The 25,822-nt window shown below is 40.7% G+C and overlaps 1 protein-coding gene across 1 annotated transcript in view; it reads right to left on the bottom strand.

The window, feature by feature from the left end:
- Positions 1-25,822, bottom strand: part of PLPP4 (phospholipid phosphatase 4) — a 101,221-nt gene that overhangs the window by 27,318 nt on the left and 48,081 nt on the right. Inside the window, exons 3-5 of the mRNA XM_053389033.1 lie at positions 21,252-21,342; positions 15,546-15,609; positions 12,705-12,829 (exon numbers count right to left, since the gene is read on the bottom strand). Coding sequence (XP_053245008.1) covers positions 12,705-12,829; positions 15,546-15,609; positions 21,252-21,342 — 280 coding nt within the window. The remainder of the gene's footprint in view (positions 1-12,704; positions 12,830-15,545; positions 15,610-21,251; positions 21,343-25,822) is intronic.

The following is a 25,822-nucleotide window of genomic DNA, read 5'->3' on the forward strand; positions in this document are numbered from 1 at the left end:
AATGGGGCAGACCAATGCAAGTAGAACTGAAATGGGTCAGAACTGCCAAATTTCAGGTGTGACTCCCTTAAAAAACATATTCCTCCTTCATCCCTACTGCAGATATTCCCCCCAAAGTGTAGGGAAGAAGCCAGTGCAATCCACAACAGCAGGGATGGGGCAAATGTGCACATCCATCATATGCTTGTCACTGCATGCTTCTGGGTGCCTTGAATAGGGCTCACCCCACTCGTGAAGTTTATGGAATTGCCCTTACAGAAGGGAGCGTTGCATGTATATATTTAAGTTTCCACACTAACAAGGAAGCACTGGATGGGGGCAGATGTCCTTAACTCAAATGTTGTTATGTTGGGAGACATTTAAGAGAAAGAAAACCTTCCAGGGTCCAAACTATTCTAAACAAATATAAGAGAATGAGGATAACAAATCACACTAAACGTCCCCAAACTAAAATTAGGAGGTCTACGGGAGGTCTTCATTCTCCTCAACTGAACTCTTCCCTTTATTGCTATGGCTTCTTCAGAGGGTGAAATATTTCAGAGACATTCCTACACAGTTGTTAATTAACAGATTTATCTTGAAAATAGGAAAGTGGTTGCAATTATGGCCAAAGACCTAGAGCTTGTAGCTCATCTATTACTTAAACTGTTCAATCAGTGCTGAAGGAAATATGGTTATACTCCATGAAATTACTAACTGAAGATAATTAATAGCTCAGATTCTCATACCCAACTATAATGGCATGTGCAGAAATCATGCATGATATAAATTCTCTTACTGTACAAAAGTAGGCTATTGAAACTAAATTATGTCTCTACTACACCACACACAGTTTGAGTTTCTTCAAGCTAATGAATAGCTTCAGGAAAAACAAGACTATTGTCTTCCATAATTCATTCATGTCCCAGTTAGTTTATGTGAAGAGATTTTTGATGAAAATAATCTGCCAGATTGCATATTTTTCTACATTAATCTTATTTCATTTGGAATGCATCTTACTAAATCATACTCAGAGTACATCCACTGGAATCAATGAACTCTTTAGTCATCTGTGGTGCAGGAGTAAATCCATATATTCAGAAATGAATTCAATTAGCAAGGTAGCTATGAATCACTTAAATTCATTGATTTTAATGGGTCTACTTAGTGTAAATTGAATGCAACCCTTCAACTTCAGCAGCAGAAATGCAAATATATATATAGATATAGATATAGATATAGATAGATATATAGATATATAGATAGATGATAGATGATAGATAGATAGATGATAGATAGATAGATAGATAGATAGATGATAGATAGATGATAGATAGATAGATGATAGATAGATAGATGATAGATAGATAGATAGATATACCATAGAGGATGTGCTTCTAAACTTAGGAATGCTTCAAACATGCATATCATCACTTCACATACTTGAATGTGCAGATGTCTCATCACAGGTAAACCACAGATAGAACTTTCCTATTATCTCACACAACCACTAATGCAGGAGTTAAGTTCAAATAGTCAGATATTACGTGGAAACATGTATGAATCATCCCATTTTATCCTCCCTCCATTATACCCTGACAGCTTTGCGAGGTATGTTAGGCTGACAGACAGCGACTAGTGCAAGGTGACCTATAGCAGGATTTATGGCCAGGTCGGCATTTGAACCTATATCTCCAATGTCCTAGTTGCTAGTACAACCAGTGCAACCCAATGGCCAAGTGCAGCACTAATTCAATTTCAACTCAATTCAATGCATATCTAGTGAGTCAATCAAAATCAAGCTATCAATTTACCATGCAAGATTAAGGAGTGTGTGGTTTTCACCTTTTATTTCTTATGTAAGATTTACCCTATATAATTTATCTTATGCCTCAATGGCACCTTCAAATTAGAACCATCCATTTCACACCACTAACTGGCTGCCTAATTAAACAAGAGATAAAACAAAATCATGAATGCAACCAGCTGGGTTAAGAAATGTATATTAAGTCATGTCTGCTTTTTGGAGTGTTGCCTGGATAATGCTAAAGTCATTTTTTTTGCACCACAAAATTGACCAAATTAGGAAGTTCCCACCTAAACATAAAATCTTCTTTAAAGTGATTTTATTATGTATAAAATCCTGCAAGCAATTTTTTCTTAGAGGTGTGTTCACCCAACCAGATACTGGCAGTTGCTCCTAAAAAATGTGGAGTTATTGTCAAGGACCAACTGCTTCATAATTCTTACACAGTGAGTGCTTTTGAATACTGTAAACATATTGGGAATAGTTGGTATCTGCACAAAGACGTTGCAAGAGGAACAGCCCTGAGGTTACCATAGCTTAAAATGAAACTATTGTTGAATTTAAGAAGATAAGGGTGTAAGAAAAGCCTACTGGATCAGGCCAATGGCCCATATAGTCCAGCATCTCATATTGGCCATCTAGATGCTTGTGAGAAACCTGCAAACAGGACCCAAGCACAAAAGCACTCTCTCCTTCTGCAGTTTCCAGCAACTGGTATACAGAAGCATTCTCACCTGGGACTGTGGAGGTAGAATGTAGCTATTGTGGCTGGTAGCCACTGATAGCTTTATCCTTTATTACGTTGTCCAGTCCCAATTTAAAGCAATTAAAAAAAGTTACCGGAAGAATAGCAAAAACATCAGAAGGCTATAGTCTTGGGCAGAACACAATGAGATCAATCTGCATTTTGTGAAACAGATAATATTAAACACACACACACACACAGAGAGAGAGAGAGGAGAGACTATTTCACAAACAGCTCATCCAGCTAAAGAACTCTGGACAATTGCCCCTGTTTACTAATATGATGCAACTTGCAGCCATTTCATAGGCTATAAGTTGGCACTGGCACAACACATTCCTACATTTGAGAGTCCATGAGAAAAGGCTATAATTTCTATGCAAGGGGGAGCTGGACAGCAGCCTCAACCAATATATCTGGGTCCAATCAGTTACACACTGAAGTGCTCTTCTGCAGTCCACTGATCATGGAAATATCCAACATGCTGCTTCTATATTTTAGATCTGTAATGTAGCGTAGTGTCAGTGTGATCCTATGTCCTTACACTCAATTTATTTTAATTTTTAAAGCAATATTATACCACTTTCTATACCCTCCCTAACTATGGCAGCTATCCTGAGATTCCTTCACTGGATTTCTACTCATCTCCAGTCAATGCCCCATCGTCTATTAAGGAATGCAATTGTTATTTAGGGACTTATGAGTGAGGGGTCATGCTAGCTGACAGCCTGCAGCTTTCAACACCCCCTCTGAATTCCTTGCTTACATATTAGGTATCTTCCAATTAGCTCACTGATTAAACTGCTGGGGTGGACACAGGCTTCTTAGATATGATACACACAGCTACTGCTCATGGGCATACCTTCCCCATCCCCACATAAGAATGGGAAGCCAAATCCTTGTCCTGTGCAATGGACCACAGTCAGGAGTTGCATACCCTTTGTGCTCCATCCCTGCAGGATGTGTAGCCCCTGGACCATGCGGTACCTAAACTCCAGGTATTCCAATGACCGCTCCCCACATCAAATGGGGGGCACCTTTCGCATGGTCATGTGCAGTCCCCCAGATCCCAATGTGGCTCCCAATAGTATGGGCTGGCTTCACCTTCCCCAGGCTGGATACCTGGAGTTCTCCGCCTACCTCAGCCAATTGCCCAATCCCGCCTGGGGAGGCGTTGCCAAGGGATTGGCCAGGTTGGGGGGCCGCCCTGCCCACACATCAGAAGGTGAATCTCACCTGAGAAGTGTCAGTTGGCTCCAGAGCTTTTCCCACCCTGCCCTCCCTCAGTTAAACCTTCTTGTGCAGGTTAACCTCTTCTCCACAGGTATGCGGGCGCTGCTACGTCATGGTCGCTGTTGAAGGGCCGGAAATTAATTTTTCTGCATTGGCAGGTCTTGCCTTCCCCGTAGCAACTTTGGCGGTTTCAGGCCTTGGACGGAATCCTTTAGTCTATCTTCCCTAAATGGGGGGGGGTGTGAAGCGGTGATCCACCCCCCCTTGCGGCGGTGATCCCAGGGTTCCCCATTAAAGGGGTCTTGAGGGGACGTATTGCCCATAGGCTGAGAGGTTGTCATTGATCTCCCCTGAGACGGCGGCAAAACAGGAGGCAGGCTCTCTGCTTGAGCATATGTTCTCCAGAGCCAGCCCAATCCCCACACATTCCGGATAACCCTGATGGCCCCCAGATCCCCAGCTGGGGACTGGGAAGGATAGACGCCCAATGCCTGAGCCAAGGTCTCCCTACATCTGAAACTTAATAAAGTTGTGGCCAATTTTAATCCCATAGCACGTTGTCTTGAGTCATTATTCCACCCGGGAGTCACCTGGGGTTGGGGGGGACTCTGCCTGTCCACGCAAATGTTTTCTGATACTCAGTTGCCTCCATTGGCACGGGAGGAATCTTTGTATCTTCTCATCTTAGCAGAATCCCAGGTGAGGAAATTCCATGTGGCTCCAGTCTTCTCGCAGGAGTAGGTGGGGTGGGGTGATCAATAAACTTTATATTGGCTGTTTAAAACACTAGCAAAAGTTTTCTAGTGGTTTCGCTTAATGCTTGCTGTTTTATCATTCTTGGCAATAAAAAGTAATATAAAAGAGCATGCTTTTTGACCAGAAAGCATCAACAGAAACAGCACCCCTTATTAGTGCATTAACTTTCAGTTTCATACTATTATGTGTATTGCGTGGACAGGCGGAGTCCCCAGATCCCGCGCGGTCCCCCCATCATGTGGAATAACGACTCAAGACAACGTGCTATGGGATTAAATTGGCCACAACTTTATTGAATTTCAAATGTGGGTAGACCTTGGCTCAGCCCTGATGCCGGGGACCTAGGGAGCATCAGGGTTATCCAGTGTGGGGGGGGGATGGGCCGGCTCTGGAGAACATATGTTCAAGCAGAGATAGCCGCCCCCGTTACGCCGCCACCGCAGGGGAGAGCAATGACGACCTTTCGGCGTACGGTCAAAGCCTCCCTTCAGAAAACCCCTTTAATGGGGAACCCTGGTATCGCCGCCGCAAAGAGGAAGATGGACTAAAGGATTCCGCCCAAGGCCTGATACCGCCAAAGTTGTGACGTTTTGCTACAGGAAAGGCGAAACCTGCCAATGCAGGGAAATTCCTTTCCGGCCCTTTAACAGCGACCTTAACGTAGCAGCGCCCGCATACCTGTGAATAAAAGTTAACCTGCAAAATAAGACATTAACTGAGGGTGGGTAGGGTGGGAGAAGCTCTGGAGCCAAGTGAGGATTCCCAGGTAAGATCCTCCCTCTATTGTGTGGGCAGGTAATCCCTCCCCTACCTGGCCTGGTCTCCTTGGCAACGCTTCCCCAGGTGGGATTGGACAACTGACTGAGGTAGGCGGAGACCTCCAGGTATCCCACCTGAGGGAAGGCAAAGCCAATCCTATGCTGTTGGAGCCGCTCCAGATCTAGGGGCTGCACGCGTCCATGCAAAGGGCGCCACCCGTTTTAAGCGGGGAGCGGTCATTAGTGAACCTGGAAAAGCGAAACAGCTTTTCTTTTATAGGGACATAATTCTTTCAAAGAAAAAAAAATTCTACCTTAAAAAAAAACGGAAGTCAGAGTGCAGCCACTTCCACAAGCAAAGGACACGATAATTACTGTTATAGAAGTTACAGCCAAATACACTGATTACATGCTTTATCTTACGGTTTCTCATAATGAAAGACTCTGATCTGCTGTAGTCAACAGTAATTGCCACAACTATTATTCAGTCAATAGAACTCACATAATGGTTAGATGAAAATAAAAAGAAAGATTTAGTGTAAAGGGCTAAAACTTATAGTGGAAGAAATAAACAATGAGCAGAGATAATACCCCAAATAATGTCCTGATATTCAGATCTCAAGTGAGTGTTGTTGTTTTTAAGTCAATAAGGCTTTTGGCTTCAAAAGCAATTGCTCACTCTACCCAAAAGTCAACATATCACATCAATGAATCTTTACTAATTGAAATATGTCTAAGAAAATTAAACAACTTACAGGGGTAAGGGGAATAAATTAAATCAGGCATCCCCCAACTCAGCCCTCCAGATGTTTTGGGACTACAACTCCCATCATCCCTAGCTAACAGGACCAGTGGTCAGGGATGATAGGAATTGCAGTCCCAAAACATCTGGAGGGCCGAGTTTGGGGATGCCTGAATTAAATGATCTCATCAGAGGCCACACAGTTATTGGCAGGAGTGCAGCATACACAGTAGTCCCTTAATTCATCAAATATTAGGGTATATAAACATTTCTCACAATGGTATTTTTCATTTACAAAGTAATTCAAAGTCTCCAAAAGCCAAGAGAAGTTCAACAGAGTGCCAACACATTAGTGCTGAAATTGTAACTGAGTGTTAAAAAGAGGGAAATCAGGAATTGTCTGGTAGAAAGGCAGATACCTTTTTTTCAGGACATGGATGATGGACAGTAAATAGCTTAATGCCTAGGTTAAAATATTGCACTCCACCCTGCCTGGATTGCAGAATCCCAGCTATATGGAAGAAACCCTGGTAAAGTATATACATTGCATGCAGAATGTTGAACCCAGGAGGGAAACACCCCCATTTTTAAAAAAACAAAATTGATTCATTGCAATGAAAAGCTAGACAGGAGGTACCAGAAAAGCTCCAATTACTATAACCATTTTTAAACAGATGGAAGTTAATTAAAAACTCAGATAATAACTTTGAAAAAGAGACTTGTCAGGTTCTCATACTGTTAGAAAATTGGTATGCTAATTCAGCAGGAGGCTGTGCATATAATGCCCAGCAGATTGTTTTCCAACTTCTAATGGCAATACACATTCCTCCTAATCTTATTAGGGTGGGTTGCTGCTTTTGTGCCCTCCTTGTGATACAAGACTAGGTGGACCTTTGCTCTGATTTAGCAGGCCTTTAATCACTTCCTTTTAAATTCAACAGCTGTGTGTGTGCATGTGCAAGCAATCTGGGAATCCCCCATATATCCCATGCATACTGCATGTTCACAAAAAAAGTATTTGAGAAATGGTTTAATTTTTTATAACACAGTACACATAATTACAAAGGTTTTTAGCTAGACCTTTCATAACAAACTACACTTTAAAAGTTTAACATTAATAATTGTCCTAGAAGACATGCTTTTCAGAATACTTTCCAGTTGTATTAATAACACTGAGCCTTGCACATAAGCAGCTATGTTCAGACTTGCAGGCTAAAATAATACAAGTGTTGATTTAGGTCACACTCAAGCCATTCATCTCCTCCGTTCAAGAATGAATGTAACTTCCCAACCCTCACAAGTAGCAGCTGCTGCCTGAAATCAAGTATTCACTGCAAGGGGCAGAAGGCATTCAGAAATGATGCACTGAGAAATCATTCCTCAATTGCTCAAAAACAGAGGGCTATTTACAGTAACAAAGAGTGGAGCTATTTTTTAAAAGCACCTCCCAGATTTAATTTCCAACCTTTTATCGCTGGACATCTGGTCAGCCTGGATTTGCTTTACTGCATGCAAATGATGGCCTCGGAAGAGTTTATTTCCCATGCACTCTCACTCTGTGACATTGTTTAAAGCCAAAATTACACTTAACAAGAGACGCTTGTCCAGCGGAAATTCTCCAACAAATATTCGAAGAGTGACACATTATTAATTTGCTGATGAATTACCCTACAGGACTCAAGCCACATACCTCCCTTATGAAAGTATATTCTTGACTTGGCATGGATATTAGGACATTGATTACTTGAACCTGCCACAAGTCCAATCTGGAAGTACCATTTGACTATTCTGTTAAAGTACATGGAATGGTTGCCAACGTTTCTATCTTATTCAATTAAAACACATATACTGGTCTCTAGAGAACACAGGTGAGTAGCCCTTAGCCTAGGGGCTGTATGTCCTCCCCTAGTGCTTCCTGAAGCAACTGCATCCATCTACCCATCACAGCTCCTTCCTTTCCAGTTGTTTCCTTCTTATTCTTCCTGCTTTAAAAATGTTTCCCCCTCTTTCAAATGGGGGGAGAATACAAGTGCAGACCCAGGCAGCAAGAATAGCAGATAAAAAGACCAGTACCAGAAAAGTATCTATCAAAAGGAATTTGGAATTTTAAAAAAAGCATTCAAATCCCACTTAAAAACCTTCAAAATAGAGGACATACAACATGATCTAGGAAGGGAATTCCATAGGCATTGGGCCATCATTGAAACCAAAGGGGAGAGAACAAAATATAGTAATATTTTATGAGCTCCTTGGAGAAAGTGCAGGATAAAAATCTAACAATAATATATTTTGTTTTTACAAGATAATGAAGTCATAGGTACCTTCGAGATTTATCTGATAATGTTTGTGTCATTTAATTATGATTGGCCCTGATGGAGAATGGTGCTCAAAAAGGATCTTTTTAGCTTTGCTAAATCCTTTTGCAAGTTTTTATGGCTTTCTTCTTTTGCACTATTCCTGGCTGCTTTGGAAATAACTTTGGTTTGGATTTTTTCAGTGAGCCAACTCTCAAATTCCTTTCTTCGCCACCTGTCTGTCAATTTCTAGAAGTGAGCCAGACCAAAAGCTCCTGCCTGTGACAAAACCCAACAGATAAACCCAACGGCTTTCCTTATGCTTCATTTTTATGGCTGACATGGAATTGATTTACTAATGGTACTCGGCATTTGTGTAGGACTTTGTGAGTACTCAAGCACATTACAGTAGTACCTCAGGTTAAGTACTTAATTCGTTCCGGAGGTCCGTTCTTAACCTGAAACTGTTCTTAACCTGAAGCACTACTTTAGCTAATGGGGCCTCCTGCTGCCACTGCGCTGCCAGAGCCCGATTTCTGTTCTTATCCTGAAGCAAAGTTCTTAACCTGAAGCACTATTTCTGGGTTAGCGGAGTCTGTAACCTGAAGCTTATGTAACCTGAAGCATATGTAACCCGAGGTACCACTATACATGCATGCTGAGAACGATCTTTATGGCTCTGTAAGGGAAATCAGTATTATTAATATTAACCCTATTTTGAAGATAGGGGAGAAGAGACTGAGAAATAAGTGGCTTGTCAAAGATCACCCAATAACTCCATGGCTGTTCTGACATTTGAATAGGGGCATGCAAGGCTCATGTTCTTAATCACTATGTTCAGTCCTTTGCTCTTAAGAAACTGATAGGCAATCAACATCTCTGTAAACAAGCAGTATGTTTTGAAAGACCGAGAGCCTCTTTTTGTATTCCTCTGCTCTCTCATTTAATTTTGTTTTGCAGCCAGCTGAACAGACACCAGCATCTATAAAAAGACTGACAGAGCACAAAATAAGGCCTTTCTTCATGAGCCACACACTTTTCTCAACTTCTGTTCATCAGTTTATTTCAGGGGCTACTCAGCTAATTGTCTTCCTACACATCCGAGGAACATCCAGCCTTCTCCCAGCAAAAAAGGATGGGTGGGGTATAAATAAGAAATTATTATTATTACTATTATATAAAGAGAAATATTCAGCAATACTTCCTGAAATAAGAATAATACAAGGACAGGCTGACATACATCCGAGCAACATCCAGCCTTCTCCCAGCAAAAAAGGAGGTATATAAAGAGAAACACTCAGCAATACATCCTGGAATAAGAATAATACAAGGACAGGCTGACATATCAAACAGTCCCCATTTTAGCACTGTCATAATCAGCCTGCAAAGAAATCACCCTCATTTGATGCCAAGAGCAAATTGTATGATTTAAAGCATGTTTTGATCCTACCACCCACTGATCATTGGTGGTAAGAATATGTTGTTGCTTATTGGATGTTCAGCTATCACACTTGCTCGTTAATAAAGTAGAAAGATAGCAGAGGATTTTGGGGTTTTTTAAGTCTGGCAGATCTAGGACTAGATGTACACAAGAGGATGGACTGCAGATTCATGTGAAAGCAAACTATTCAGCAATTTTCCCTCCCTCTTTAAGATGTGAGATTTTAAGATGTGATTTTAAGATGTGAGATTTGTCTTGTTTTGCTTTCAGTAGGAAATAAATCCAAGGCATAAAGAGAAGAGGAAAATCACAGAATATTCGCCAACATTCTGTTACTATCCAAAAGCATGTCATAAAGACAGGCAGTGAGATTCATTGAAATGTATCTCCCTTCCAATGGAGTTCATGTGAGTGGAGGCCAGGACTTCCACGTCAGGTAGAGTGAGCATGTTTTGCAGGCAGTATAATGCTGAACCCAAATGCAGCACTTTCTTCTTAGCATGTGATCAAAGAGCAGAACTCAAGGCCAACTTTGAAGTGAAAATCTGTCCCCTGGCTCTTCCTCCTTCCCTGCAACTACATCCAGAATCACAATCCATTTATTTAGAAGGGGAAAAGCCTAGAAGGCATTTTCTTGGGCTTCCATGGTAATGGATTTCTAATCTCACTACATGACTCTTCCCCTTTGCTGAGGTGTTCATTGGATTCCTTCTTCTGGCGTTATGCAGCTTTCTCACTTCAGCTGTTAAATATTCGAAAGAACCGGAGAAGGTAATGCATGATCTGGCTCTAGGACCAAGGTGGGAAATGTTATGTAATATGTCAAACATGCCAATCCAATCCTTGCTGAACACTGTCAAGAAAATGGAACCTCACATAGCAAGAATTTGATATTATGAACTAAGAAGATCATCTGTTTTCAACTGGTCTTCTTTACTCATAGTGTGTGACATGTTAGCTTCATCTACAATTTCCTTCCCATGTTCAGACAAACCTGGGGGGGGGGTTATATTTAATCATAGGAGACTGCTTTTAATTCTCCTTTCAAGAGACTCATCATGCATTAATCATGGCAACTGCCATTCTTTTCTGAGAGAGCCAGCTACATTTTTAAAACAATCTTACTGTAAAAAAAATGAAAACCAGCAAAAGAAGGGTTGTGTTGTTGTTGTTGTTGCAATATTTCCAAATGCAACCGGTGCTGGTGAAAATTTGTTGAACTAACCTTGAATGGTGTTTACAACAAGAGTGGGGAACCATTTTCAATCTGAGGGCCACATTCATTCACTGACAGATTTAAGGTAAGATTACCAGATGTCCCTGTTTCCCAGGGACAGTCCCCAGATTTACAAATCAGTCCCCATACCAAATCCATTGAAGTTGAAAAGTGTCCCCGGATTCATTGAAAAAAATCTGGTAACCTTAATTTAAGGGTGCCACATTCCAATAGTGGACAAGGCCAAAGTACACTATTTTTTTCTATTGTAGGCTATGTTTCAACTATGCAAAAGCCAGAAGGTTCTGCACATGCACATCTCTCTCTATTCTCCATCCAGGCAAGCAACAGGCATTATTAAGAGTGAAAGAGCACCTTCCAGTCAAGGGGGAAAGCATTTGAGAAGAGTGTGGAGCAGGCAAGTGGGAAATGTGGCCTGAGGAGGGAGAAGGCCTGGGAAGAATCATGGATTGATAGATTTAGCAGGCCACCTTCAGCACCCAGGCCTGAGGTTCCCTATGACAACACAACATATATTAGCAGAATGCCATTCTGCTGAATTAACTGGCTACAAATAAGACCAACCCTCTCACTTCCATCTCCCGCCTGGCTCTCACTTGTTTCACAAAGTCACAAGTTCACCCCCTCTTTTCCTGCTTCAGCATTAATCCATCTCTGGAGGGCCCAGACATGCCCTAGTGGAAACCATTAAGGAGATACTGGTTTGCCCAAAGTCAACTTTGCACAGGCATGGTCAGTTATTGACAACTGCTTCTTCAAGAGATCCTATATATTTTGGAAAGGGGCGTCTCAGATCAAACTCCATCAAAAGCATGCATATAATTCTACAGCCACTTCTCTAACAACACTGCTAATCTTTCAGCAATTTTCGCAAAGCAGATTACTTATTCATTCAAATGCAATGCACTTGAGTAGCTGCCACTCTCCGTGAATGCCTGACAGCTCTGCATGCACAATGACAGTGTTCTTTTGCATTCTTCTGTACATAATTTGCTGGGTGTGTGTTACTGGTGCATCTACCTGCAGTTGTTTTTTATGTAGGTTTCTTTCTTCCTTTAAAAAACAACAACACAATAACAGTATCCCAACAGAAATGACAGGTGCTGAACAAAAGACTGCCAAGAGAGATGACGATCACAAAGGCTGCACTTGCTCCAACACATCATTTATTTCCTCATTTAAATTTATACAGTTACTTATCTTGTAAACCAAGCCTGAACAACTTGCGGTACAACGTACAAAATGCAGCTCACCAGCCATGTATGATGGCCTATCAAGGTTTTAAAAACTCATGGCCTTCCAAAAAACAGGGACTGATGAAGTAGCTGGCAGGCCATTCTCAGGAGCACCTGGTAGAGGAGGGCAGAGTTCTGAACCTGGCCTCCCAAGGAGAGGCTTTGCTGCTGTATACCAGGATAGTGAGCAGGTGGGGCAGCATAGTAGCAAGGTTGCGACAGTTCAGATTGGCAGAGAAAATCTGGTGCTCCCGCCAGCATGCTCAAACTTTCCTGACTTCGCTGCCACCCTTCACCATCCCAGTATGCAGTACTGAAGAACATTTGCTAGTCCTTTAGACCCAAAACATTTCTTTTTAAGTTGCAGCCCTGGACATTCCTTCCATCTCAAATCACTCTTGAGCCCTCAGGAGGAATAAAGGCAGAAAAGAAAAGAAAAGAGGTGAGCAAAAATGTGGAGCTACTTTGGGATGAACTTACAGGAAGAATGGATACTTGGAAAGCTTTTCCTGCCTTCGGAGACCACATCTGGATCGCCTGTGCAGTCCATGTTAGACTTCATGTCTCCATCTGGAAAGCAGCGGTAAAAGAAATCGGGACGAGGTCTGCAAGGAACACCATGGACATTTGAAACGAAAGAGCAGCCATTAGTAAAACCTCAAAGTGATAATTACATTAAACTGACTGTTTACATTGCGGGAGTTCATTTCCTCCTGTTTTCTGTTGAGCAAGGGTGCTGCAGGAAATCAATTTTACTTGGTGATTTAATCTAGAGTGCTCTGGCCATGAAAGTTGTTAGGAATTCTTAACAGCCTACTACATAGTGTTGGTAAAGAAATAGATGAGTTTCAGAGTGCAGAGCAGTTTCTTTAGAAAATTAACTGGATAGTTCAGTTTTAAAGTACATTTACTATATATATCAGGGAAGGGGAACCTGTAGTCCTCCAGAATGTAGGATTTATCTAGCCTTATATAGCCGACAAGCTTAGCTCTAATTAATGCATGAAGGGGTTAAGACCATAGAGTAAGCTGTCCTGCCAGGCTTTGCTAGGTCACAACTTCTCACCTTGGGAGGAAGAGTTACTAAACACTTTGTTCTCTCTTTTTCCACCATGTGAACCCTACCAGTAAGGAAGTCTAAACTAGATCATCCAAGCTTAGACAGTGGGGCTTAAGCAAACCATCTTTGTGTTTTTATACAAATGATTTAGAAGCATTTACGACTTTTGGAACCTAAGTAAAGCTGCATGTCTTTTCTTGCTGCTGTATGGAGTAGCACCTGAATCTGACCTTTGAAGAGTTTGTAAGTAAACCATTTCTAACTTACCAAATGTGTGGTCTCTTTCTATGCTAAGGGAAGTGGAGAAATTTGGAAGCAATTTAGAATGTGATATTTTGAAGGTCTTATATTTCCACACTTTATTTTGTTGCATATTTTGTTATTTTAAATCTCTGCTGGGGTTCTCACCAGAGAGTACTTGCCCCAAACCTGGATCTAGGCATCCAGGGAATTCACTTTTTATTCTATCATATCTATTTTCCCTTTTACCAAACCAACACAGACACTGCCAGACTTCAGCTTTCATTACCCTCATCCAGCATGACCATCAGTCAGGAATGAGAAAGCTGTAGTCCAACATCATCTCTGGGGGCCTCAGTTTCTTCAACTCTGAAAAGCCCAGAACTGTGTGTGAGGGGGAAATGGAGAAAACTGTGGTATGGGCCCATATGTCATGCAGAAAGCACAACTAAATTCCAGATTATTATAAGTCTTTCTTTTGAAGCTGACAGAGATTTCAGCTTATGAAACAAAGCTAAAAGAGAGAGACAGACTGGTGTGAATCAAACTGAGTAACCCTGAGAAGCTAATGTAAGGAAAACAAACCAAGCCTACACATTCCTAGTAATGACCCCTTTTCACACACCAGATTGAAGAAAGAGAGTAAGATAACACAAAGATGAGGAACCTATGGCCCTGGTCAATGGTGAGGCCTATTGGGAGTTGTAGTCCAGCATTATCTAGAGCTGCTTTCTACAAGTGATGTCCTCCAGATATTTTAGACTACAGCTCCCACCATCCCTAACCACTGGCCATGCTGATGGAGTTGTGGTCCAAAAAAGTCTAGAGGCACATCAGGTTGGAGAAGGTGGATCTAGACAGCCAAGGTTCCCCAAAGCTGAGTTAAGATATATTGCTGCAGCAAGTGTTGAATGCAAAATAACTGGGATGGAGGGAGCAGGAGAAGCACAGAGCTTGACATCAGGCCCTTTATCTGATATTATACATAACAATAATCCCAAAAGGCCTGTTGTGGGTTATGCATAATGACAAGAAAATATACAAAATTCAGCTGATTAATGCATATTTCCCTGCTTAAAATTTTGTATATTGACCAAGCAATGTGCCACAATTCCTCTGCACATTCTCTGTGAGGCAGTTGTTAACTATTAAAATTACATTCCCTTTAACCATCATTTAAGTGACACCTCCTCTTTGACCTTTTATGTTCTCGCTACTAGTTATTTAGCAAAAACGCCTAATGCTCTTCTAGGAAGAAATCTAACTATGTCCAGTCCATTCCACAGTAACTTTCCATAATCTTTCAGTGTGACTATGAGCTTGGTACTGAAACTTATTTTCATGAGATTTTATTTTCAAGGACTATAAAATGTGGGGGTGGGGGTGGAACTCTGGCTGCCAGATTGTTTTTTATAGCTTCTATCTGAATACCTGCACCTCTGAAGAAGTGTGCATGCACATGAAAGCTCATTCCAAGAACAAACTTAGTTGGTCTCCAAGGTGCTACTGGAAGGAATTTTTTATTTTGTTTCAACTACAGCAGACCAACACAGCTACCTACCTGTAACTATAACTCCATTTATATTGTTCATTCTATTGGGCATTTAAAACAATTGTTGTGATTCCACACTGGCCATATGAAAAAAGGGTTCATGCGAGGTAGTTACTGGAAGAAGGAATGCTGGATATGAATACTGTTTCATAAGGTGACTGCATTATTCCTGCTTATGCACAATGAACTATTTCAGGTACAGAAGATTAATACCTTCAGATGTGTTACTGAGCCCACACATACTAGATATTTCTAAAGAATAGCAGAACTGTTAGAACAAGCCATTAGTATCTCCATCCTTTATATAGCAGTTTCCTATTCTACAAGGACAGGTGCTGCAATCATTACACTACCTTTGTACTAACTTTTATTTATGTAAACTTCCTGATTACCATTTCCATTCAGAAGTTCATGGTTACTTGACAGTTAGCAAAGCTCAAGTCAACAGTTGGAATATTCCAGGACTTACCTCCCCACAATTAATTTAATAGTGTTTGTGCAGACTCCATTCAAAGCAAGAGCCAAGGAAACAGCTAAAAAACAAAATGAAACAAGAACATAATAACCCAGAACCACAGCATATAGAGCCAGATTCAAGTCAGTTGTTGCACTGGTGCAACAGGATATTCCATCCCTCTCCTCTCCACATTCCCTCCCCAAATCTATTCAAGAAGGTCAGAAGAACCCTCAGAATAGAGAAGGGAGATCATCCCTCCTGGGAAGCAGAAATGCTTGCACTGAGGGAACAATCTCCTTAGCATGATGTTGAATTCCAACCATACATTTTAAGTGTTCAATATATTGAGAACTCAGAAGTAGATTGAAATAAGAGTCTTTAGTAAGGTTAACTCATAGCTTGTAAATATTCAAAGCGCGCGCGTGTGTGTGTGTGTGTATGTGTGTGTGTATCACCCTTCCTTCAAAAATCACAGGGTGGTTTACAATCTGAAATATTGTATACAAGCTATTCTCAGAGAACCCACACTAAAATCAATGGGCAAGTTAGTCATTTCAGTAGATCTCCTCTGAGTATGAATTACAGTAGTCAGATACAACTCAAATACCCAATTCTCCTTGGTTTTCTTGCATCGTGGGGTTGTGTCTTAAAGTTGCCTCTTTATTGGTGAGATAGATGGTTTTGTGGTGGGCTCCAATTACACATATAGCACTGATGGAGCCCATAAGGCTCCTGATTTCTTAAGCTCTACCTCAGTAAGAGATCTTCTGGGGTATGTTGGGTAGTCTCCCACACTCCTGAGGTTTGGTCAGCCTTTAACAGGGACTGAGCCTTTAGTGTAACTGTCAAATGCCTTACCAACAGAGGTATGGCAGGAGTCATCCATGCTTTCTCATCTTTTAAACACTGTACTGCTTAGCGGGTCTTTAAAAGTCTCATTGTTTCTCCAACCAGCTTTTATCAAATGTTACTGTTCTTGTGCCATGTTTTCAGGTTGCATATCACCTTGCTAGCTTTCCTATAAAAACATGGTTTATAAATATCTAAATAAAGTAACACTACTAACCAATTAGGAAGCTGGGTTGTGATTCCAAAGTTACACTGGGAAGGTCAGCCCTGTACTGAGTCAAGGAGATAAGAGGAAAATGGACAGGAGAAAGCACATGGGTCCCAGCAAGCCAGCAATCAAAGAAGCAACAACCAATCCAACCAAAAGGACAAGCAGGGGATGTTGGTCAGTTCATTAGCATACAGAAAAGTTATACAGAAAACTGCCAAGTGCTGAGACCTACAGATCCTTAAAAGTGAAAGAAAGCTTCTCCCCAACTGCCTTGTGGCTTTGATTAAAAAGCATCCTGCAATATTTTGAGATAGATCACTTAGGTGAGACTTGCTCCATGAGGTCTTGTGTTTTGTTTTAAAACAGGCATCCCCAAACTCGGCCCTCCAGATGTTTTGGGACTACAATTCCCATCATCCCTGACCACTGGTCCTATTAGCTAGGGATGATGGGAGTTGTAGTCCCAAAACATCTGGAGGGCTGAGTTTGGGGGTGCCTGTTTTAAAATCTCATGATGGCTCTCTAATTCAAGGTGATGATTTTAAAAGGCCACACAGTGAGACTTATGTATATTTTGAACTAACTACACCTGGAATCTTGCATATCCAGTGGCATGAAGGCTGTGCTAGTATGAGAGAAAAGCCCACCAATAGCTTAGTATTCCCCATCTTTGAGCAAAATATGTGTGGCTTCTCACTTGTCATGGAGTTCTTGCTCAACAACAAGTTATTTTGTCTAGTATAAAAAGGCCTGTTTACTATTTAAAGAACAGCATTTCATGGCCTCTGTTGACAAACTTATAGGGCTTTGTTACTCAGTGTTCCTTTCTGCAGAGTCATAGCACTGTGCAACACTGTTAGGTGGCAAGGAAGCACAGGGTCATCCAGCAATTATCTGAAGTCATTCAATTGTCCTGAAAATTTCTGAACAATCGTTTTTTAAGGGTTACTTGCCTCTCAAAGGATTCATTGGAAGTGCAAGAATGTCGCAGCACAAGTCTGTGGTATTACCTTGAGATGCTTCTGGTTTGTTGTTGTTTTTTATAAGATATTTGTTAAAGTTTTTTTTTTAAGTACAAAAAGCAACATCAAAAAAACATCCTTTTAAACAAAACAAGATGAAATACAAAAAAGAAAAAAGAAAGATCAAAAAGAAAAAAACCAAGAATTAAAAGCCATTTAAACAAAAAGAAAAGTCAAGAAAAAAAAATACAGCAATTCTTCCCATTTGTTTTCTTTCATTAGCTTATTTCCTTGACCTCCTCACACCTCCCTTTTTTGTATTCTAGGTCACTTTTCCATTTCAGCAAATCCTTTCCCTCCTTTCAAATTTTTGTCCTGTAAATTTATCTTGATATTAATATAACTTTACTTTCCCTCCTTTCACCAATTAACAGTCTGTTTTTTCCTAAACCTTTATAACATTTCTGCTAAAGTCACATAAATTCATTCCAACATCATTCTAACATTCATTAATTTTGCAGTATTTCTGTAAATAGTCTTTAAATTTCTTCCAATCTTCTTCCACCGACTCTTCTCCCTGGTCTCGGATTCTGCCAGTCATTTCCGCCAGTTCCATATAGTCCATCACCTTCATCTGCCATTCTTCCAGGGTGGGTAGATCTTGTGTCTTCCAATACTTTGCAATAAGTATTCTTGCTGCTGTTGTAGCATACATAAAGAAAGTTCTATCCTTCTTTGGCACCAATTGGCCGACTATGCCCAGGAGAAAGGCCTCTGGTTTCTTCAGAAAGGTATATTTAAATACCTTTTTCATTTCATTATAGATCATCTCCCAGAAAGCCTTAATCCTTGGGCATGTCCACCAAAGGTGAAAGAATGCACCTTCAGTTTCTTTACATTTCCAACATTTATTATCGGGCAGATGATAAATTTTCGCAAGCTTGACTGGTGTCATGTACCACCTGTATATCATTTTCATTATATTCTCTCTTAAGGCATTGCATGCCGTGAACTTCATACCTGTGGTCCATAACTGTTCCCAGTCAGCCATCATGATATTGCGTCCAACATCTTGTGCCCATTTAATCATAGCAGATTTCACCGTTTCATCCTGAGTATTCCATTTCAATAGCAAGTTATACATTCTTGACAAATTCTTAGTTTTGGGATCTAACAGTTCTGTTTCCAATTCTGATTTTTCCACCTGGAAGCCAATTTTTTTATCCAAATTATATGCCTCCATTATCTGATAATAGTGAAGCCAATCTCGCACTCTATTTTTTAATTTTTCAAAACTCTGCAGTTTTAATCTGTCTCCCTCTTGTTCCAAAATTTCCCAATATTTCGGCCATTTGGCCTCCATATTGAGCTTTTTCTGAGCCTTCGCTTCCATTGGTGACAGCCACCTTGGGGTTTTATTTTCAAGCAAATCCTTGTATCTTATCCAAACATTAAACAGTGCTTTTCTGACAATATGGTTTTTAAATGCTTTATGTGCTTTGACCTTATCATACCACAAATATGCATGCCACCCAAAAACGTTGTTAAAACCTTCTAAATCCAACACATCAGTGTTCTCAAGAAGCATCCATTCTCTCAGCCAGCAAAAAGTGGATGATTCATAATGAAGTTTTAAGTCTGGCAGGGCAAATCCACCTCTTTCCTTAGCATCGGTTAATATCTTAAATTTTATTCGAGGTTTCTTGCCCTGCCAGACAAATCTAGAGATATCTCTCTGCCACTTCTTGAAACACTCCATTTTATCTAATATTTGCAATGTTTGAAACAAAAACAACATCCTTGGCAATACATTCATCTTTATCGCAGCAATTCGGCCTAGCAATGATAACTTCAGGTTCGACCATATTTCTAGATCCTTTTTCACTTCCATCCAACATTTTTCATAGTTATCCTTAAACAGATTCACATTCTTGGCAGTCATATTAACCCCTAGGTATTTCACTTTCTTAACCAGTGTTAACCCTGTCTCCGAGATGCTTCTGGTTTGAGGAGCCAGAATTAAATTAAGGTGTTGTCGTATGAATAGCATTCTTTCACGCTTTATGTGCCAGCAGAAAAGTGCTGGACAGCTCCTAAGAAACAGCTTTCTTGGGTAGAATGTGGCAAGGCACTTCACACTTTCGTGATTGAAAGTATCCTTTTTTGCAATAGAGGTAGACAACCCAAGTAATGAAGGCTACAGTGCTGGAAGGGGCAAAGTTGACATTAAATATGTGCCATTCCAAGGAACAAGTTCCATGAAACAGCTTTGCAGCTGGTATGAAGAAAATAACTATGAACGGTAAATGAGCAGGGGATGTCAATAGTTTTGTGGTGGAATTGGAACTCTCCCACCCGCAGTTCTTGTTTATGTTCACACTTCAGATGACTCAAGTAGGTGCTTTGAAATAGTGGCATGAGAGCACGTCCTCAGTGACTGCTCAAAGCAAATGTGTCTATTTCCTTGTGTAGCATTTGGAGAGGCCATAAAGATTTGCTAAAAAGCAAAGCCACTGAAAAGGCTAATGTAATAGGAAGGGACATGTAACTCTGGTGGTCTGGGCAAAATAGAGTGGAAAGGGGTAGAAGGGAGGGATAGAACTGGTTTGATGGAGTGTAGTGGGAGGTGACTAGATCTTTCCAGTCCCCAGTTGTCCACAGGCTACTTTGACAGGTGATGCCACTAGCATGATAGCTGCTTTGGCTTCAAATGAAAGAGTACAATCCTTTCTTCCTTGAAATCAAATGACACCTGCAAAGGAAGATCAAACTGGGGATACATAGGAAGATTTGGACTCTAAGTGAACTCCTGGATTTTTTGTGTACACACCAGGTGTGGGGATCCTTAAACCTTTCAGAAGTTGCTGAAATAAATTATTATTATTATTATTATTATTATTATTATTATTATTATTATTTGTATGCCACTCTGGGTGGCTCTCAACAGAATATTAAAAGCATGATAAAACATCAAACATTTAAAACTTCCCTAAACAGGGTGCCTTCAGACGTCTTCTAAAAGTCAGATAGGCACCCAGTTCAAAAAGCACAGAGTGTTGGCTGCAAACTTGAGAGTGTACTACAAGTTCTTTTGTCTTCACTGCAGCTTCAAGTTTCAAGCCATGGCTTGAACTTTTCTGTGCCTGGTTATCATATATGATCCTGGGAAAGGTTGCTGGGTTTAGCCTAAAACTGCCTGGCAGTCTGAATGATAATATAAGGCTTTGGTGTGGGGCTCACTTAGAAAGTTTAGAAATCTCTCACTCTTTCTCTTTAGATCAATTACCACAAGAAGAAATGTAGGCTTCTTCCAAATAGCTGCAGCAGAAATTCAAACACGCACAATGCTGCTCATCTCCCCAAGGACAGAAAGAAACACTATTTAATACAACCTTCCACTGCCACATAGCTTTCGCCCACTCCTCTCACCTTTGCCTGTTCTTTACTGCTCTATCGGTAATTTCTGCTGACTTTAAGGTGCTGTAATGAACACAGGTTTCAGGAGAAATAAAAGCTCTTGCCTAACAAAGCCCAGGAAATGTTGGTTGTTTTTGTTTTACTTTTCCTTTTAAAGGTATAAGAACATCTGACACATGCTTCCTGAAAGAAATAAAAATGTTCCTCCCACATTTTCTGAGAGCAATAGCTTTCCGATAAAAAACAAATGAAAAAACAAGAATATGATTTTCAGTTTACCTAAAAAAGCTTCCTTAATTTCAGTCTTGTCTGTCCGTCGAATGATTTTCACCACAAAAATGACAGCCAGAGGTGTCAGGAATGAAATAGCCTATGAGAGAGAGATAAAAAGGCATCATTTGTTACTGCATCTTCTCTCCATCAGTCCCATGGAATTAATAATTTCCAGTTAGCTTCATTTAGATGATCTGGCTGAATTATCTCTGGCGAGTTCCCTAGATTAGAGCAAAGCTGCATGATCACTATCTGTAGCCAAATAGCACACATGCTTTAAAAAAAATAAATGAAAAAATCAGAGGCTTAGTTCTGAATCTTAACTGATATATAAATCGCTTGGAGCCCTACTTAAAATGTGTCAGCTTTTAAAATGGAAACTAAGAGCTAAAAGAGGACAGATTACTAAGTTGCAGATCAGGAGTGTTCCCCAGAAATAGCTACACTGTTTGTAAGCCCCAAATGTGTGGAATCTCTGTGTGTACATGACAGTCCAGTTTGTACGTCATGGTCAACCATAGTTAATGGTTTCCCATGAGCACACCAAACTGGGTACTTGCACTACTTCCCAATCACACCAGGGAGAAATAAGCCATGATCTCTGGTTAAGTATTATGTCCAACCCAGGGAACATGATTTGTTTTTCTCCAACAAACCAGAATCAGTAAGCCAAGAACAAACATTGGCTACATTTTGTTGTTTGTTAGGTTTGGATAAACTCCAAGGCAAGGATCACGGTTGGTTTCCTCCCAACACAAGCTGGAAAGCATGGGGCAGAGTGGTATTTGGTGTGGATAAGGAACTGCAGACAGAAATGAAATCAGCAGCCTCCTTAGGCTTGAGCATGAGCTTCCATGCATCCCTGATGTGTGGGTTTACTGCCTGGTATGTAATGCATCTAAATGTTTGCAGCATCAGGATCTATTCCGATAGATAGTATACTATAAAAATATTGTTGCAAAGTTAAACAGTAAACTAGCCTGTATGATTTTTGCATTCTCCTAGGAAGCAGGGAATCCCTTGCTGCCATAGACAAAGCAAAGTTTGGCACAAGGATGTCAAGGCAGTTCATATTGCTTTGAATAGGTTTCATGCTAGTGATATACAAAAATACAACCTAGTGTTGTTGTTGTTTTTAAAAGCAACCATGTTGTTGGCTCTGTTACCACTAGGATGCCAGTGTAATTAACTGGCAGAGTCAGGTAGTTATTACTTTGGGGGGAGGGGAGCAAGCAGACTATAAGGGATGCTAAAAGACCAACAATAAAACAATTCTTTAAATACATTAATAGCAGAAGGCTGACTAGGGAGGGGGCTGGATCCTCTAATGGAAAGGAAGTCAAAGGTATGCTAAAGGAGAATAAGGAGATTGTGGAGAAGCTGAATGAATCCTTTGCATGTGCCTTCACAATGGAAGATATAGTGCAGATCCCAGTGTCTGAACTAACTTTTGCAGGAAGGGAGTCTGAGCAACTGAGGGAAATGGTGGTGACAAGAGATGATGTTCTCAGCCTAACAGAAAAAATAAAAATCACCAAACACCAGATCCAGGTGGCATCCATTCTTAAAAAACTCAAATTTGAAATTGCTGGTTTTCTAATGAAAATATGTAACCTGTCCTCAAGATCAGTCTGTATAGCTGAGAACTGGCCAATGTAACACTAATTAATTAAAAAAAAATCTCCAGAGGAGATATGGGAAACTTAAGAGCAGCTAACTTAACATCTCTTCTGGGAAATCTGATAGAAAGCATTATAAAAGATAAAATTATCAAGGCATGTTCAAGAAGAACAAGTCTTGCTGAAGCAGGGCCAGCATGGTTTCTGCAAGCGCAAGTCCTTTCTCACTGACCTATTAAGTGCTCTTTGAGAGTTTCAAGAAGCATATAGACTAGTTGCCAGAAACCACAGGAGGGTAGAGTGCTCTGGCATTCAAATCCTGCTTGCTCATTTCCCACAAGTATCTGGTTGGCTACTGTGAGAACAGGATGCAGGCCACTGGCCTGATCCAGCAGGATCATCTTATATTCTTATATTCTGTTCCTTGTTAACAAAGGGATTGGAGATTTTTGCTTTTCAGCCACAATGTTTCTGTGCAATGGCATGATGTGTGTGTGTGGGGGGGGGTTCTACTTGGGCTCAGTTCTCCAAGAATTGACAGTGTTCCTGTTCTTGCTTCCAAAAAATAAGGGAATGGGCTGATTTACAGTCCAGAGGTCTGGTAAGTGGAAATGCATGGGGCCTTGTCTGCTGTGAAATATGCCACTGCCCACAGCTTCCATCACTCTTATCACAAGCCTCATAAGCTTCATTAGTGCTGGGACACTGCTACCATTCATCATTTCAACTTCTTCCTGCCACTCTCACAGAAAGGATTATTTTTGTCTTGAGATGGGATTACGATATAAAATATAAGTCTAAATTCAAAAGGCCCAATTAGTTGGAACAAGACTTACAGTGAAATCCTGTGTATGTTTACTCTGAAGAAAGTCTCATTGCATTTAATGGGACTTACTCCCAGATAAGCATGTATAAGACTTTCCTTATACATAAGTTCTGGAAGCCTTCTCCATTGCTGCAATTATGTAGGCTCCACACATCACAAGGTTGCACCTGTGTTTACCATCCAGTTACCATATACAACATGACACATGAGAACGTCATAGATGCATGTGCGTGCATCTTTAAAAAATATTATTATTCCAAATGTTTGCAGGCTGTTAAGGGGGAAGAAACTTCTGCCTCTTCGGTCTCTTATTTGTATAAAGAATTGCATTGTACCATATTCAGACAAATGAGCCTGCCTTTGATTATTCCTTGGATAAATGCGTTTGGTGAGTTAGCTTTTCCACAACGGCTATAAATCATATTTTTTAATGCTATAAATCTTTAAGCAACCTGTGTTTGTGTATATAATTGAGATTGGATTCTGAGCTGTGTATAATAGCGGTGTGGCATCGGCTCTGTGTGTTTATATGAATAACGTGAGGTGATCCATGTTAACAAGGCGTGTCAAGGTGGATCAGGGAGTTCCTGAACTTCTGAGAGACTCTGCTGCCTTTTCCTTCTTTTTTTGTACATAAAGTCAAACTCTCAGCTCCCTACCCACTGCCTTACTTTGCTTTCCTGAGAAATGAAATGAAGCTGACTAGGGAAATGTCAAGCAGTCAAGAAAGAAAAAGTTGGGTCGTTTGTTTTGACAAGCAGGTCTACCTTTTAATCACAGTGAATTATTCTCCCAGTGAACTCCAATCAAAGTTATTTAGAGGAGGGATGCTGAAGGAAACACACAGATTCTCCTCCTTATAATTTTGGCTGGGAAAGCAGAACAAAAGTGGTTGGGTTAAACTATGGGCGTGACCTGCTTTCCCCCCAATCATTCTTTTTTCCCCCTCTTACAAACAGAATCATAGCACTTTGTTTTTTCTTCATGGAGGGTACTTCCAGGAAGAGTGATGAGAAAAAAAACCCCCTAACTTTTCAGGGATTTTTTTACTGCAAAGGTGAAATCACTGAGCACAATAGCCAGTGGACCTATTTCTCCAGACTTTTGTGGCTTTGGTACCCAGGCACCATGTATGAATGTTCCCTCATGTCCCCAGTTTTCAAAATGATTGCCCAAAACAATGTGAGAGAGGGAATGTGTCTGCTATTTTCTCATCCTCAAATGGTAAAAGTCTGCCCTTGCAGGGAAATCGCTGCCACATATTTTTCTGAAATTTGGCAGGCTTCATTCCTTCAGAGAGCATCCAATTCTGGCAGAAAATAGAAGAGGCTAAGTCTTTTTTAAAATACAAAACACCAACACATAAATGCCATGATAAATTTGTTTGAAATTTGGCTGGCACAATCCACTCAGGAAGGGTTCCTTTGCAAGTAAATCTCAACCACTTATGTGTAAAGAGGGGAAAGTTATAGCCTTTTTAAGATTCCACATTATAGCCAACAGGGCCAAAATAGAGCTTTGGATTTAACCAATCTGACTGGGACCCAAATAACAAATCAAATTGGAATGACACAGAGCAGATTTGAAACAGATTGGGCTGTAGAACCGCTCCAGGTATAGGGCGGTATATAAATCCAGTAAATAGTAATAATAGAACACTACAGATACAAGGCTAATCGTGTGATTGCTGCACATACCTAGAATGTGCATGCATATGAGACTAGTAACACCAGCATTTCCTGCAGCAACCATGATTTGTGAAGATGACCTCAGTAACGTGAAGTGTGGAGCCGCCCTTTCAATAAAGAAAGCTGCTCAAAAGGTATTCCAAGCAGGTTAAAACAGGTCTCCTAGCCACCGGCAATCATACACAATGCCCTCTCCTGAGTTCCTATTAATATATGTGGGAATTCACAGAACATTTCCCTCTGTTGTTCTTTAAACTGCCTGAGGGCTGAACTACACATTATTGCAGTAGATCTGTGGTTGGCTGTCCAGGTGTTTTTCCTTCATTAAAGAAAAGAAGAAGCCATGTGGGGATGGGCTGCCAATTTGTCTGGAGCACATAATGGTCCTGATAATTTTGATGGGCTTCCCTTTCATAGAATCATAGAGTTGGAAGAGACCACAAG

This window comes from Podarcis raffonei, chromosome 5, assembly GCF_027172205.1.
Source record: "Podarcis raffonei isolate rPodRaf1 chromosome 5, rPodRaf1.pri, whole genome shotgun sequence".
NCBI classification, from domain to species: Eukaryota; Metazoa; Chordata; class Lepidosauria; order Squamata; family Lacertidae; genus Podarcis; species Podarcis raffonei.